Source organism: Nicotiana tabacum, chromosome 12, assembly GCF_000715075.1.
Source record: "Nicotiana tabacum cultivar K326 chromosome 12, ASM71507v2, whole genome shotgun sequence".
NCBI lineage: Eukaryota > Viridiplantae > Streptophyta > Magnoliopsida > Solanales > Solanaceae > Nicotiana > Nicotiana tabacum.
In genome coordinates, this window is record NC_134091.1 from 130221843 (window position 1) to 130240136 (window position 18294).

Here is an 18294-nt window from a genome sequence, read left to right on the forward strand (position 1 = left end):
GAGGGCTTTTTCCTCTCCTTTTAATAATATATAGATTTTTTATTTTAAAATAATTTTAAAACTGTGACTTGAAATTACTCTCCAATTTGAATGGATATATTTTTTTAATTTTCGTTTTTTATTATACAATATTTTATTTTATAGATATTTAAATTCATAAACAATAAGCAATAACTAATTATTAACTATTTATGTCATATGACTTTTTTCTAGGTTGCCACTTGGTTTAAGGAGATGATTTTTTCCTCTCCTTTTAATAATATATAGATATAGATTACTCTCCAATTTGAATGGATAGAATATTTTTGATTTTCGTTTTTTATTATATAATATTTTATTTTATAGATATTTAAATTCATAAACAATAAGCAATAACTAATTATTAACTATTTATGCCATGTGGCTTTTTTCTAGGCTGCCACTTGGCTTAAGGAGAGGGCTTTTTTCTCTCCTTTTAATAATATATATAGATAGATTTTACACAATTGTTAACAGTTATCCTTGTATATTTAAAATCAAACACTTAAAACTCCACTTTTAATGGGAATCATATACAATATTTTGTGTCATGGGAGGTTTAAATGTTTGATTTTGAAATACAGATAATTTATCTGTAATTGATCAAATTTTTTTAAGATGAAATAGAAAAAAGTTAAATTTTTTATTCTTTAACAAAAATGAGAAATTCAATATTTAGTAAATTTTGAGAGGAATTCAAAATAGAGTAGAAACAATATAGCTTTTTAAGTAATGTGCTTTCCAGTTAGAGAATTGGAATGTTAGATCGTTAATGTCGTTATGCGAAAAATAAAAACAGAAAAAGGATGGATCAGTATATAGTCGGTGTATAACCAATATATAGCAAGCGTATAGTGTATAATGTATACACACGGATTATACACTACATGTTGTGGGCTTTGTTGGGTTACTATGTGGTAAAATCTCCAAAAGAAAAGAAAGAAAAAAGAATATTTACACGAATAAAAGACCAGATTTACTATTTATTTTTTCTTGCCAATATACATAAATTATATGCTAATTATACAGAGTAAATATACACCAATAACAAATTCAGTGTGATCTCACAGGTGAAATATGTGGAGGATAGTGTGTATAGAGAGACTATTTTCGATAGAACATAAGCTAAACAAAAATATAGTTACAACATTATTGAAAAAAATACATATAATATATATCTGCCAACTATTTTTAATTTAAACGGCTGAATGAGTGACTATTTAGGTTAATTCTTCAAAAAGGAAAAAGAAAAGATCTCACACATTCTTATCAAAGTGTAGGCCCACAATAGATGGCCCAGTTACCCTAGTAGAAATAACGTGAGATAACCACCTTTTAATATGATATTTAGTTTTTATCCAATATTTTTAATGCTGAGCAAAAGTAATCATTACTCTATTAAAAGTAATACGAAAAGATGTTTTTACCCTTTTTTCTTGAGTGTTGTGTAAATATTAAGGACATGGTGTCCTTAACATTTACATTGCACACATGAAGTTAAGGACGCCATGTCTTTAACATTTACACTGCACGTATGAAGTTAAGAACATGATATCCTAAAGTTTAACAACGGAAGGTGCAAATACATGACACTTTGTCCTTAATATTTACACAATATTCATGAAGTTAATGACACCAGTCCTTAATATTTACACAATACTCATAAAGTTAAGGACATTATATCATTAAAATTTACACTGCACACATGAAGTTAAGGACACCATGTCCTTAACATTTATACGGTACATATTAAGTTAAGGACATGAGGTCCTAAAATTTAATAACAGAAGGTGCAAATACAAGTTAAGGACATTATGTCCTTAACATTTATACTGCACACATGAAGTTAAGGACGCCATGTCCTTAACATTTACACTGCATATATGAAGTTAAGAACATGATATCCTAAAGTTTAACAACGGAAGGTGTAAATATAGGACACGTTGTCCTTAATATTTACACAACATTCATGAAGTTAAGGACACCATGTCCATAATATTTACATAGCACCCATGTCTAGCACATAGGTATTTTCGTCAAGGCGGGTAAAAATTTATAAAGCACTGGCTAAAGAGTAAATACATTTTAAACAGTGGCTAAAGAGTGAAGACATCCCTAATTGGTGACTAATTGTGCACTTCCCTCGTTACCCTACTGGCTTTGAACTTGCCCAAACAACCACCAAATACCGAAAAAATTAGATGGGTTAACCACTTTTTAGGCAGGCTATTAGAGCTTAGCCATATTTTAAATTACAATGGCAAAGTAGCTAGCCCCCAACTAAAATACAGAACACAAATCCAACAGTCTATACTGGAATCCAAAGTTCGAGGCAAGTTTTCTGATTTTTCAGTCTTTACTAGTGTAAAATCTAGGAACGATTCATGGAGTTCAAAATAACTGGGTTCAATCTTCCATGGGTGAAACATGTGAAAATGATTCAAACCCCAATAATGATTGTTGGGGATTGAACCTATAAACATTTGAAATCCAGTAATCGTTGTTGGGGATTGAACCTATAATATTTGAAACCCAGTAATCGTTATTGGGGATTGAACCTATAAATATTTGAAACCCAGTAATCGTTGTTGGGGATTGAACCTATAAATATTTGAAACCCAATTGTTGTTGGGTTTTGAACCTAAGAATATTGTTTCACCTATGATACCTCTTTTGAACTCTAGGATAATATCATGTATTTCAACTCGTGGAAGTTAGAACTCCGTGACTGTGTATCCTTGAGTGAAACAATGTGAAAAGGATTCAAATCTCACTAATTATTGATGGGATTTGAACCTATAAAGTTTTGAACTCCAATAATCATTACTAGGGTTTGAACCTATAGCGATTATAACCCTAGTAATTGTTGCCGGAGTTTGAATATATGAAGGTTTAAATTCCAGTATATTATGTTTAAATATTTTCTTTAAAGCTCTAAAATCTAGTACCATATATTTGGGATTACACCTGTAGAGAATTTTTAAAACTCTAGTATATTATGTTGGAGTTTCACCTGTAAAATATTTGAAATCCAACATCGATTGTTGGAGTTCATCCGTATTTTAAATATGTATATTTTTGAGGGACTACTTTGTCAATACAATTGGAAAGATAGCCAAACTCTAATAGCGGGCCCAAAATGTGGCTATTTGCCAATTTTATTCCCAAATACCAATCCATTTGGAATTTGGGTTTTTTGTGTAAAAGAAGAAAAGTTGAGTCCTTTACATCGTTTTAGGCACATGGCGCCCACTAATCAAAAATCATTCTTCTGATTCGGTGCTGTCCAATAATCACATCGTATCGTCATTCGCCACCTTACAATTCCACAACCCATTAATTTTTAGATTCCACAAATCACACCAAAAAGTGATCTTTTCGAATCAAATAATAATACAGTAACAACCAAAACCCTAATTCCAATCGAATTCACATTCTTCATTTCTCAGGTACAGCGTTCACATTCCACTAATTTTTATTTTTGTTTATCATTTGATATTTGATTATTTGATTTTCTGTTATTTTTTCCCCTTCAGGTGTCTCGCACTAGGAAATTGTAGAATTTTAATACATTTTTGAAATGAAATGAATATTTAGGATCTTATTACTTTGGGATTAAAGGGTAGATGTTATTGTTGTAAATTACATATTAGGAACGGAAGTTTTTAGTTCTGTTCTTGTAAATCGAATTCCATATAATTGAGCCTATTTAATCTAGTTTTCATAATTGGATGATTTCAAAATTTTTCATTTCTCGGTCAGTGAATTTGCTGTTTCGCAATTTTCTCAAAGTTTCATTTTATGGATTTATCAGTTGAACACTCAGAAAAATTATATTGTATATATAAAAAATTATACTGTGTATATATAGGTCAGATATTACTTTTGGTACATATATATTAAATCTTGAATATCCCCAGGATAATTTTTGGCTTCGCCACTGTTTGACAGGAATATTGTTCTATTGATTTCAGGTTATTACTATGGCTGACGAGAATGTTGCCAACGGGGAGGTTTTTGATGATGCAGTGGAGATCGAAGGAGAGGAGGATTCTGAGGGTGCATTGAAAACCTCTCCTTTGACGCAGAAGATAGCTGCCTTGGAGCAAGAGAACAATCAACTTTTTCACGAGAATCAAGTTGTCAAAGAGAAGATGGAGAAATTGAAGCACTCGATTGAGGAAATGGAGAACGAAAAAGTTGAGTTGCAGAAGAAGGCGGAGAAGTTTGAGTCGGAGAATAAGGCTTTAGGATCAGTAGCTGCACGAGCAGCAGAGCTCGAGGGCGAACACTCACGACTGCAACATGATCTCATAACTGCGATGAACGATCTAGAAGAATCGAATTTGGAGTTGTCGAAACTGAAGTTGGCTCTGGGGGGTTTGAAGAGTAGTGATAATGAGAAGAGTGGGAAATTGAGTGCCATTGAGAGTGAAAGGAATTTGTTATTGTTGAAAGTCGAGAAGTTGGAAGCTAGTGGAAATGATCAGAGGGTTGAAGTAGAAGTGAAGGAGAAAGAAATTAGGGGCTTAAAGAAGAAGATTGAGGATTTAGAGGCTGCTGTGATGAACAATGAGGCATGGAAAAAGGAGAAGGAGGCGCTTCATATGGTGAAAGATGATTTGGAGAAGAGGATAATGGAGATGATGGGTAAAGTGGCTGAGCTGGAGAAGAAGTTAGAGGAGAAGGAAACGTTGATTAATGAAAGAGATGTTGACAGCAATGTTAATGGAATTCCAGGAGCGGAGAATAAGGTTGGATCTTCGGGTGTAAAAGTAGGCTTGTCAGTGGTGGCTGTATCTTCAGTTGCTATTGCAGGCATTTTGTGCTATCTTCGATATGCAAGAAAACCATAAACTCAGAGCTTGGTCTTGAACAGGTCGAGTTTTTTGTCTGACCAAGTTATGGATTTTACAATTTTGATAGCACTTTGGTTATGTTGCGCTTTCTTGCTTAGCTTTTATCTCACTTGACACTAGATTGGATGTTGGCTAGTGGCAATGAACTACATTTTATTTGCGAAAGTAGACAAAGCGACATATTTCTGTTAGTACTTCTCTTTCTGCGAGTTTTTATCGCAACCTTAATTTTCCATTTAAACAAGGTTTACTGGTGTAACCATTCAAAGAAAGCATTTGTATTGCACTTCAACACTGGATTCATATATAGCACTGAATGTCTCAAATAATTGAGTTCTTATATAACTCTCCTTTGGTTTATTATTTTGGCTGCCTGAAGTGTTAATGCTATGTTGCATTGAAGCCAGATTGTTGCTGTTGCAATCTTATGACAATCGTACGGGGATTTTCCTTCTGATCGGTTTAATGACTGATGCATGCCTACATAGTTAAATAGCTTGAGTATTGGGAAAGCTAGAAAGAGAGCCTTATTTCAGTATTTTGTACCTTTCCTTTGTAAAGGTAGTGGTATCTTGTCTAAAGTGACTGACCTGATAAACACGAGGTGCTGCAATGAACTTGCTGTGCCTCTACTATCTTCGATTGATCTTTGCCTTCATTTCGTAGTTGTGTTGATGGTGGTAAAAGAACACGTCTTTGCAGCATTAAGTTAAGCACTCCCTATCCCCCTCGGATTTCTTTTGGTGGCTGGTGGGGGTTGTGAGGGGGGGGGGGGATATGAGGTTGTTTTGAAATGACCTAAATTTGAAGATCTTTTAATTACTCATGCTTAACCTTGTTCCTGCAACCAAACTGATAAAAAAGGAAATTTTCTCCTGAAACCTCTTGAAATAAACAGGTCTGATCTGAGTGAATTGCTGTCTATTTTGTATGTTCATGCCTTTCTACATTCAATACGTATTAGTGTCAAGAAGTGCTTCGCCGTGGTAATAATAAGTGAAACTCAATTTATACGGTGTGATGTATTCTGGCTTGCTAATTTGTGTTGGCTAGTGTGTTTGCTAACACTACATCTTTCCTTTTTGGCTATCATCCTAAAATGGTTTATATGCATGTGACATTCCCCTGCTTATTGTGGCCTTGTTGCCTTTGAAATGCACTACTAATTTATGCACTAGTCATCCTCTCATTTGCTAAATTCTTTATAAAGTTTTGGCTTATGACCTCTCTTGAGAAGTTTGTCTTCTCTAGCTGAAGTGCTATGTAACATCACTCTTTGTTTGAAATCTCAAGAGGATGGTGCACAAAGAGTGAAACTAGTCTCTTTCCGAGTGTTGTATTTTGATATGATAGGGAAGATATTATTCCTTACATGTGTTGGATGATGGAAAATTAACCTTACAGTTTTCATTCTTGAAAAATGATCTATATAATTGAAGATCTTAGGAAGGGAGTCTTGAAGCAATGGTAAAGTTATCTCCGTGTTACTTATAAGTCACGAGTTTGAGCCGTGAAAACAGTCACTCACTAATGCTTGCATTAGGTAGGTTGTCTAATCACATCCCCAGGGGTGCGGCCTTTCCTGGACTCTGCGTGAATACAAGGCACTTTGTGCAGTTGACTGCCCTTTCTATCGTTGAAGATCTTAGAGATGGGTTCTTATGCATCCTTCTCTCGTAAGCACTCGTATACATATCAATAACATTAGCAAATCCGAGTAGTGTTTTAACGAAAACTTCAAGTATTAAAGTTTAATAAACAAGTAATCTGAAAGTTAAAACTTTTAGACAATTATAAAGAAAATGTTTTTTGTCCTACATAGTCGAGAGAAAAATCATTTCCTCCCCACTAACAGAAAATGTTTTTCAAGCACCAAAAAATAAATTTTATATAAAATAACTATTTTTAGCAACCATGACTATTAATATGAGATAGAGAAAGTAACTTTTATCATATCAAACATATCAACTATAACTATTGTCACAAACATAAGTCGAACTAACTAAAAGAGTAGACGGGGATTCTAGTAGCTCTCAGAAGAACCTTAGGCCGTTTAAGTTATGGATCCAACTCAAAGTTGTAAGTTACCAATGCAAATCTTTGCCTAGGCAATAGTAGTATCTACTTTTTGGTCTGGTGAAATCAAGCAATAAAGATAGTTTTACACTAGCAATCAATCCACCACAAGATACAAAGTTTATGAGTTCCTACAATAATTTTAAGGTAATAATTAAGTAAATTTTTTTAATACACATACAGGCGGAGCAAAAGGTAATTGGTTCACGTTAGTGGTGGCAAAATGGGTAAAAGAAAACAGTTATCTATCAATATTATTTATTAAAAAATAGGTTGGATAATAAACTTTTTAAAAACGGATTAAATTTAGATAAAAATCATATTATCCACTTAGACTCAAATTGAGGATTACTCAAGTTTGGGAGACTTGAAATTCTTTCAAAAGTGATCATATTCAAGAACCCATGGACTCAACTCTCTCAATATAGTAAGTAAAATAGTTGTCGGGCCCTATAAGGCTATATATATATATATATATATATATATATCGTGACGATCCGGCCAGCATCATTTTAAAAAAAAAATAGACAAGTGAGAATGTAGAATTAAAAAAATGAGAACTTAGTTTTATAAAATACAGAAAATTAAATAAATTTAACGTTGATTGCATCATAACTGAAATGGGAGAACCCAAAAAACATAAGTGACTTCTTTTTTTCAGTAAGTCCCTTTCTATATTTGGTAACAATTCAACTTTAGATTTTTCTTTTTACCATTAATGAGATGATTTCTAGCCCAAAAACTTCTATGATTTATTTAAGATTACAAGTTTCAAAAGCCTTCCTTTATTTCATAAAATCCATGTCCAGGCAAACACTTTCATATAAATTGTGACGGAGAGAGTATAATTTATGTAAGGAAAATAAATAATAAGTTAGATTATTAGATATAGTTACGTGACCAACTAATGGATAGAGAAATATAATTAAGTAAAAAAGTAAAATAAGGTTGACAGAAAACTATTTTAGTTATATTAATTAGAGGAAGAAATCGAATTATTAAAAATTAATATGACAATAAAAAAATAAATTTATCAATAATAAAAAATAATTATATAAATAATAGACAACTATATATAGAGAAATACTAGTAATTTTGGGGCCCTTAAATATTTGGGGCCTTCACTTGCTTTAGGGTTGGGCCGCCCCTGTCCGTCGATTAATCCTTTTTTTATCTGTATTAAATATGGATCGGATCGGATAATTTACCTATTTTTTACATTTCTTATTTTTGACCCGTCCATATCCGCCCCGTTCCGCCCGTTTGCCACTCATAATTCAAGTAAATCCGTATCTATGAGCTAGGTCCGCCCCTGTCTAAGACTGTACAACCATCATCAATTACCGGAGTCTTGAGTCAACTATTTATAAGTACAATAGAGTGAATTCATCATATTACGCATTTATTGGTTCGTGCTTTCCTATAAATATTTAAATAATTTCAAAGAAAAATTATGTAAATATAAAAGGGTCATCCACTATATTAAACCATAGTGGGTCGTACGGTATCAGGGATGAAGAATGTAACCCAAGATAACTTTGATATTATTTTATCTTATATTTGATTGGAATTTTCAATTTTGAAAAAAGTAATTTCAAGATTATATTATATCATAATTTTATTTTATAGCATATTCAAAGTGAAATTACAGTACTCGGATTAGCTAATCATGAATAAAACAAACAAATGACAACAATGTCCTTCTCCCAAAGCTATTTCCCAAGCAAATGCAACTTCAAATCAAAAGCATATTTTGGATTATACGCCGTATATCTTATTTTAATTCAATAAATCAAACATATCACTAGTATTAAATAATAAAAAATTATTAATTACTATCTGACACAGCTTTTGTTTAGGTTTTATTATTATTATGTTACAGATTCTTTGACTTTTTCACTGCTGCATTTCTTTTTCAATACTATTATGATTATATATGCTTTCTTTAGGGCGAAAATTTATCAGAAATAACATCTCTATATGCACAAGATGAGGTAAAGATGTGTACTCTTTGCCCTCCCCACACCCCTTATGAGATTACGCTGAATATGTTATTATTATGCTCTATAATTTTCTTAACAAAACTAGACAATACCTTTACCTTTGTGTAGGAGGTTTTTTTCATAATAATAGAAAATAAAAATGGTGTAAGTTTACAACAAATAGCCAAAAATATTAAGTACCGAAACAGTTTCAGTTTCTGAAGTTCTAAGTGAGAACCTACTTTTGAAAATTACGAGTGCTGCAATATGTGTAGGCAGTAGCCGTTTCAACATATTATTATTATTATTCCCTATGCAACTTTGGCTCCCTTTTCTCTTCCTCGTAATTCGTGCACCTGGGGAAAATGAAAACCCCCTTCTTAAACCCCAACACACACACACACACAGAAAAAAGAAAAAAAGAAAAAAAGAAAAAAAGGAGAAGTGTTTCACTGTTAAAACTGTCTCTGCCTTTAATGGAACAAGACAAATAATAAAAGAGAAAGAACAAATCTTTTTCAAGAAGAGAGAGAGAGTGTGTGAGTGTGTGTTTTAAGATCTGTTTGAATGCATTTTCTCACTGTGTTTCTCCTTTTTTTGTGAAAACACTTTGACCAGTTAGGGTTTGTTTGGACCAAAACTAAGTTCTTTGGCCATGGCATTGCTACTGGATTTTTCAGGAAGGTGGTTTTTTCCCCAAGAAAGGTAAAACACTACAGACCTTTTTTTTTATTTTTATTATTTTTTTCTTGCAAACTTAGCTCCAATCTGTTTTCCATTTGTTTATTAAGCTTCTAAATATGAAGAGAACTCATTAAGCTCATTTCTTGATTTTGTATTCACTTTTTTTTTTTTTTTTTTTTTGTGTGTGTGTGTGTGTGTGTGTTTTCAACTTGGTCCGTTCATTATGTCTAAAAATTTAACTTTTTTTTTTCCTGAATGGGAAATTTAAGGAGCTTCTGTTCTGGCTTTAGCATTTGTTTTCTTCCGTGTTATGGTAATTTTTCCAATTAGAATTCATTCTATTATCCTGTATCTTCTGTATATATAGTTGAAGCAGAAAGATTGAATCTTGATATGCACATTTTGTTCAGAGCAGGCACTTATGTAGTGAATGGAAATCCTAATAGATATATTAGTTGGATGATTTTGAGCCTTTGAGGTTTACTTTTGAGTAAGATATCTCCTCCACCTTCCCCCCTCCCTTCCCAGGGGAGCCAAGAGATCAGCTATTAAAATGAGGAGCTTTATAGCAGTGAGGTTATAGGTTTTGCGATTTAGTTATTTGAGCATTCACCCTTTAACACAATTAAAGAAGGTGCATATGGTTTTTCCACCTGGCGCTGTAGGCTATGTTGTTCGGACTCTTCGAAAATGTTGCCGGGTTCGTGTCAGATCCTCCAAAAGTAGTGCATTTTTTGTGGAGGATCCAACACGGGTGCAGCAATATTTTGGAGAGTCCGCGCAATATAGGTTGTAGGGAATTCAAAGATCTTGGGGTGTCTTAGGTGAAAATCATCTAGCAGTGAATATTTCTCACAATTCCACTATAGCGGATATAAGAGTGTTCACAAGATTGACTTTACCTGATAAAAATGAGTTTTCAAAGGATCAATAATTAAGGTAGATCCTCATTTTGAGGTCAAGAATTTCTGTTGGTGAAGGTCAAAGTTCCCCTGTTGCTACCTGTGCTGGTGGGAGAATTTGAGGTGCTTGTAAGCTGGCCCAGACATCGGATACCAGTGTAATAAAAAATCTCCCCTGATGCATATAATCTTTAGTCGCAAAGGACTCCATTGTCATTTTAATCTCCATAGTTTAATGTGGCTCTTGGTGCTAAAATATTCTGTACCTGCAGGTCTAATTCTGAGATAATGGTGGCAAATATATGCAAAAAGTTTAGTACTTTACAGTTTATTCTGTAAAATTGACATATTTTCAGAGATCATACATTTACTTAATGTGGGAATAAACAAAAGTCATTCAGATAAAGAAAAGAGTCACATAAGTTGAGATGATAAGGAACAGGCAGATAAAATCCAGAGCTTAAATTCCTATGCTTGCCTATTTAGGTGTATATCATATAATTCACGTTGCTCATGCATATCAATCCTGGTGGAGTGGTACGTTTTTTGTCCCTAGAATTTCATGCTTTCTTTTCTAGGTATTGACAACTAGTGAGAGACCTTTCAGCTGGATGCCTAAGGCTACTCCATTCTCATTTCTCTTCCCCCTTTCCTCCCTTATGATATGAAACCATTCAGCCTAAGCTCTAGACTTGTCATGTAGGAAAAATTGCTACTTGAAATCTGTTTCAAGGATATGCAGTGAGGATTTTTTGAGGTAATTATTGTGAAGGAAGGGGTTGGATTCTATAAGAAGGGATAAAGAGCCGCTGCTGTTCAGGAGCTAAGACGAGAGGAGGATTTAGAATTCATATATCAGTAGTTGCAGTGCTGGACAGTTGAGTTATCTTTCATTTTGTTTTCAATCTTCCGGAAGTTGCAGGGAATGAACAGATAAGAGTAATGAGGAAAAAGAAGAGGCAAAAACATGACTAACGAGCCCCTTTGCTCTTAGGAGGCGGATTTGAAGAACTAGACACATCTCTTTAAGATGGTTGGGTGGCATTTTCAAAGCTTAACTATAAGATACAGGAGGGGTTCTAGTGGTCCATCTTGAAGAGGAAAACTAATTTATTGAAAATGGTGCTAAATTCTTAGAGGTCTTAAATGGAACCTAAAAGCCGAAGGCAAAATGCAACGTTATATTACTCCATTTTTTTCTCTTGGCTTTAAATATCTTACTGAAAATACTATTAGGCTAACACGCCCTCCCCTCAGGCTTTGGTCCAGTAGCAAGAGCACAACGCATGGTATGTGGGTTGGACGCACGTCATGAGTTCAAACGTAGCTGCAGACAAGAGCAGACAAAAGCATGGTATTTAAGTGGAGAAGGGTTTGGGGGCGGGGGGGGGGGGGGATCTAACCTCAGATTTGAAGCAAGGTGCATAAGTTTGTACTCGATGGATGCTTGTCCATATATTTTTCTTCTTGAAGATGAAATGGTCCCTTTTCAACTGCTCAATCCCAATGGTGTTTCGATCCGATGCTGTTCCAACTGTTGATTTCTGACTTTTTCTTGCTATATCTTCTGCAGGTCAGATAGAGAAGCAGGAGTTGAGCTTGCTTCAGAGGTTTTGAGCTGGTGGTCAACTGTTAAACCGGGTTGAACTTCCTTGTGATTTTCTAGAACATGTGAACTAATTACATAATTAGTTAATTAGGGAATGAAGCCATCGGTCCGCGAAGCATATCAAGCTTTGTATCATATTGACAATACCAGTAGTGATTCATAGTGCATGAAGTATTTTTTGGCATATCAAAGCTACTAAGGTTTATATTATCTAAGTTTTGATCTGTTCCTATTCAAACTTTAATCGGGATCTTATGCTCAATTAGCTTGGAGATCTATGATCACTTGATATTTTACGCGTATTGTACATCCAATTTCCTGCTTGTTGTTACTCTTTCCTTTTTACCTTTCCCGAGCCTTTTTATCTGTTTATCTTTGTATCTTTCCTGAGCCGAGGGTCTACCAGAAACAACCTCTCTACTTTCTCAAGGTAGGGGTAAGGTCTGCGTACGTACTATCCTCCCCAAACCCATATGCGGGATTAGTCTTCCTTCTTGTTACTCTGAGATGGATATATTATGCTTGCAATATTGAAAATGAAAATCATCATCAATTAAGTATCAGACTTCAAGATCCTACTGTGGAGGAGCTGTGAATATTGCAGGCAGATTGTGAATGATTTTGAATATTGTCTGAGGAGCATAGGACTGATTTTAGATTTTAGGATTCTTTTTCCCTTTTTATGTGAAGATGTTGAAATACTTACTAAATTTGTGGGTATTTTATGGATTTGTCATACATATTTATGCCTGAGATGAGATTGAATTTAACATGGTTGTGAGAATTCATATATCCAATCCCAATTTACTTGGGATTGAGATGTAGTTGTCTAACATATTTGCTGAATAGCTATGATAAAGATTTTTAATGCTACAAACTCTAAGGATTCCCTTGTAAAAGATTTTTAATGCTACAAACTCTAAGGATTCCCTTGTAGTACCTTTGGTATTATTAATCCCTTATTTGGTAGTATTTTTCACCTTATGTATAACTAATATATGTATTAGTTACATTATATCGCCCATTCAGTACTATTCTTATACATTGCAAATCAACATTAGCAATACCATCAAACCAAACAGTCGATAAAAAAAAGTAATTCCGGCAGCATTACTAATACATCATATTAAATACTATTCTTATACAACTACAACACAGGACACACTTAAGATTTGATTTTGAACAAGTATTAATATTTTTTAACTAAAACAACAATATTCTCTAACGCAAAAAACAATACCATAGTTGCCTAGTTGATCCTATTGGGCTCATATATAATATAATATATGCGGTCAGATCTCTTTATAAAAGTTATTCTTTATAACAACACTTCATTATACTGGTCAATTTTTTTTGGAACCAATCTTTTATGTTATGTTATAATATCTGTTCTCTATAGCAACACTTCATTATATCAGTCAAAAAATTTCAAAAAACGAAACTGTTATAAAGAGGTCCGACTGTACATCGTAATTTGTAGTGTTTAACTCAATTGTAGTAGAATATAGAGTAAACCGCCCACGGTATAGTTCAAGTTAAGAAAATTGCATAAACGATATTAGCACAATTAATTAATCAGTTTATTATTTTAGAAATCCATTTGCATAATTCCTCCATGATTATTTTTTTCTAGTATAATGAGAGTGGAAAAGATGCTTCTGCTAATTAAACGTTTAATACGTCCACTGAAAGCTAAAAACTGTATTTTTCTAATAAACACAGCAGATATGTTTTCTTCTTTCTCTGAATTAAATTTTGAAAAGATATGATTATGAATAATCATAGACTCCACAGGATAATGATTGAATATTATTAATATATATAGTGAATGCGGATGATTCAATAAAAGCATAGATGGATTCGGGACAGGTTGTGTGGGTTCAACCGAGTTTGTTTTCTACTCCAACTATGTATATATACATAAAAAGTTAAATTATATGTATATAATAAGATTACGCTCATTCTGAATGCACTAAATCTAAATTCGACTGGCCCTTTCTATTTTATTTTTCTCCGAATTAATTTTGGAATAATATAATCATGAATAATCATAGACTTTACATGATAATTCATGATTTTAATTAGAGAATGAACGTTACGTGATTTTCTTTCATCTGCCTAATTATCGGGGATAGAATGACGACCCCATATCTTTGTTAATGGAAGGTAGCAAATACCAAATAAAATAGTCGACGTGCATGCAAGCTGGCCTATAACCGTATTATTATTATTATTATTATTATTATTATTATTATTATTATTATTATTATTATTATTATTATTATTATTATTATTATTATTATTATTATGTATTAACAAAGGAATTCTATGAATGGATTTAACCATCTAAATGTAGTTATATAATTGGTTGACTTTTTCAAGGGCGGCAAAATGACTTTGAATTTAAGTGATTCTTGTTGTTCTAATTAAGTTATTCCCCCATGCAAAGCATATAAATGTCACGATCCTAAATTTTCACCGTCGGGACTGTGATGGCGCCTAACATTTCACTTGCTAGGCAAGCCAATGTTAGAGAATAATTAAACCAAATCCTTATTTCCATTCAGTAAATAACAATAATTAGCTAAGATGAAATATAATAAGTGCGGAATAATATAAAAACTGTATTAATTACTACCACCCGGATCTGGAGTCACAATTCACGAACTTCTAAAATTTCACTACAAGTAAATATCTGAAGAAAATACAACTGTCTTCGATACAAATGAAACAGTAAAGGAAATGCATAGAAGGGGATGCCAAAGCCTGCAGACGCCAACATGACTACCTTGGGTCTCCAAACGGATCAAGCCAACAACTAGACTCAGGGTCAACTCGGTCCGGTACCAAAATTTGAACAGAAAGTGCAGAGTGCAGCATCAGTACAACCGACCCCATGTACTGGTAATGTCGAGTCTAACCTCGGCGAAGTAGTGACGAGGCTAGGACAAGACATCTACAAATAAACCTGTACAATATATCAATTTATACAACAATAACAACAATTAAAGAAACAAGGCAATAAATATTGGGAAGGGGACATGCCGAGGGGATTACATGGTGAGGAATCACAACAAGAATGAGAACATGATCAATCGATATATCTTTAACAGAAAGAAACAAGCAAACACAATAAAGGAAAGTGCACGACATCACCCTTCATGCTTTTACTCTCAATCTCACCATAAGAAACAATAGGAAAGTGCACGACATCACCCTTCGTACTTTTACTCTCAACCTCACCATAAGAACTACTAGGAAAGTGCACGGAATCACCCTTCGTGCTTTTACTCTCAACCTCACCATAAGAAATAATAGAAACAGCACGACATCACCATTCGTGCATTAACTCTCTCATAACATGGTACGGCATCACCCTTCGTGCATTATCACTCACTCACAAAACGTTGCACGACATCACCCTTCGTGCTTTAACACTCTCCCTCACCAAGATAATGAACAATAACAACAGAGATAGAAATATCAAGAACAAGTCTTACTTCAATATTCAATTCCACGTTACTAACTTCAACTTTGAGTCAATACTCAATCAATACCAATTTCCGTAGAACATAATCAGAGTTGTTCAACATAATGAATAGCTAGCGTAATCATGAACAATATGATCAAGGAATACCACGATTACAATAATAAAACTCACTTGCATGTTATGACTCGACAACAACGCATAGGTACTCTTCACCTCACCTATATGTTGTACTCGACATACAAACACATAGCAAATAGGCACATAATACCTAATCCCTTAAGCCAAGGTTAACCACGACACTTACCTCGCTCCGAAGGCCACTCAATACTCAATCACAACTTTTCCTTTCACATAAGCCTTCAGACCAATAGAATCTAGCAAATTACTAACCAAACAATTCAATTCAAGCTTTAGGAACTACCCACGATTGCAAAGAATTCAATTTAGGCCATTTTTGAAAAAAATCAACAAAAGTCAACACCCGGACTCGCTTGGTCTAAACCCGAAATTCGGATCAAAATCTGATTACCCATTAACCCCCAAGCCCGGATATACAATTGATTTTGGAATCCGACTTCAATTTGAGGTCTAAATCCCCAAATTTCGAAATCCCTAGTTTCTACCCAAAAATCCCCTATCCCACCATAAAAACTTTTGATTTTAGGTTGAAATCTTGTAAAACGTAGTGAAAGATTGAAAGAGACTAGTTTAGAATCACTTACCTATGATTTGGGGAAGATATGGTCTTTGAAAAATCGCCTCTTGTGTTTTAGGTTTTGAAGATTTGGGAAATGAATCAAAAATCCCGTCCAAAAGTCATTTTGATCAGCTGCAGATGTCGCATTTGTGACTTGGGCTTTGCAAATGCGAAGCCCGCAAATGCGAACTCCTCGCATCTCTGCTGCGTTCGCAAATGCAAACCATTTGTTTGCAATTGCGAACATTGAACCATCGCAAATGCGATGAAAAACTCGCAAATGCGAGAATCCCAGTCCGAGTCCATCTTCGCAAATGCGGACAACCGTTCGCAAATGCGGCATGTGATGATCGTAATTGCGATCCTAAACATTGCAAATGCGAAGATCCCCTTCCAATCCCACTGCTCGTAAATGCGATGCTTGCATTTGTGAGCTAGACCTCGCAATTGCGAAGTCTGTAGACTTGAAGCACACCAACTATGATTTCTATGTTCAATCCACTCCGTAGCCTATCCAAAACTCACCCGAGCCCTCGAGGTTCTAAACCAAAAGTGCACACAAGTCTAAAAATATCATACGAACTTGCTCGCACAATCAAATCGCCAAAATAACACCTAGAGCTACGAATTTAGCATCAAATCCAATAAAATTCTTAAGAACACTTTAATATTCCTATTTTCTCAACTGGACGTCCGAATCATGTCAAACCAACTCCGTTTCTTACCAAATTTCACAGATAAGTCTTAAATATTATAATAAACTTGTACCGAGCTCCGTAACTAAAATACGGACCCGGTACTAACAATTCCAAACATGAATCAATTCTTAAAGACATTAGATTTTCAGACTTTTAATTTTCATCAAAAAATCATAACTCGAGCTAGAGACCTCCGAATTCGATTCCAGGCATACACCCAAGTCCCATATTTTATTACGGACCCACCAGGACCGTCAAAACACAGGCCCGGGTCCATTTCCTCAAAACATTGACCGAAATAAACTAAAATTAACTTTTAAGGCAAAACTTCTTATTTTCATCAATTTTCAACATAAAAATCTTTCCGAAAACACACCCGGACTGTGCACGCAAATTGAGGAAGGTAAAAATGAGATTTTTAAGGCTTAAGAGCGCAGAATCGAGTTCTAAAATATAAGATGACCTTTTGGGTCATCATATTCTCCACCTCTAGAATAATCGATCGTCCTCGAACGGACATAGAAAAGTACCTGGGCTGGTGAAAAGGCGGGGATATCTACTCCGCATATCGGACTCGGACTCCCAAGTAGCCGCCTCAACAGGCTAACCTCTCCACTACACTCGAACTGAAGGATAACTCTTTGATCTCAACTGGTGAACTTGCCGGGCTAGAATATCCACCGGCTCCTCCTCGTAAGTGAGATCCTTGTCCAACTGGACAGAGCTAAAATCAAACACATGGGACGGATCGCCGTGATACTTCCGGAGCATGGACACATGGAATACCAGATGAACAACTGCTAAACTAGGTGGCAATGCGAGTCTGTAAGCCACCTCGCCCACTTTCTCCAGAATCTCAAAGGGCCCGATATACCTAGGGCTCAACTTGCCTTTTTTTCCCGAATCTCATTACACCCTTCATGGGTGATACCCGAAGCAACACTCTCTCCCCGACCATGAATGCAACATCACGAACTCTGCGGTCGACATAACTCTTCTTCCTGGATTGAGCTGTGCGAAATCGATCCTGAATAATCTTGATCTTATCCAAGGCATTCTGTACTAAGTCTGTGCCCAATAACCGAGCCTCCCCTGGCTCGAACCACCCAACTAGCGACCGACACCTCCTACCATATAATGCCTTATAGGGAGCCATCTGAATGCTCGACTGGTAGCTGTTGTTGTAGGCGAACTCTTCAAGGGGCAAGAACTGATCCCATGATCCTCCGAAGTCTATAACACATGCGCGGAGCATATCCTCCATGATATGAATAGTGCG

At 34.8% G+C, this 18294-nt stretch overlaps 1 protein-coding gene and 1 long non-coding RNA gene across 2 annotated transcripts; both read left to right on the forward strand.

The window, feature by feature from the left end:
* The first annotated feature begins 3199 nt into the window (after nt 1-3199).
* LOC107788315 (peroxisomal and mitochondrial division factor 2) lies at nt 3200-5214 on the forward strand. Its single transcript, XM_016609994.2, has 2 exons — nt 3200-3467; nt 3993-5214. Exon 2 carries the CDS (start codon nt 4002-4004, stop codon nt 4872-4874), a length of 873 nt encoding a protein of 290 aa, XP_016465480.1. The 5' UTR covers nt 3200-3467; nt 3993-4001; the 3' UTR covers nt 4875-5214.
* Nucleotides 5215-9165: 3951 nt separating this feature from the next.
* LOC107788316 (uncharacterized) lies at nt 9166-12392 on the forward strand. The gene is made up of 2 exons (XR_001648590.2): nt 9166-9640; nt 12095-12392. It is a non-coding gene; the product is annotated as an uncharacterized LOC107788316 (long non-coding RNA).
* Nucleotides 12393-18294: the final 5902 nt, after the last annotated feature.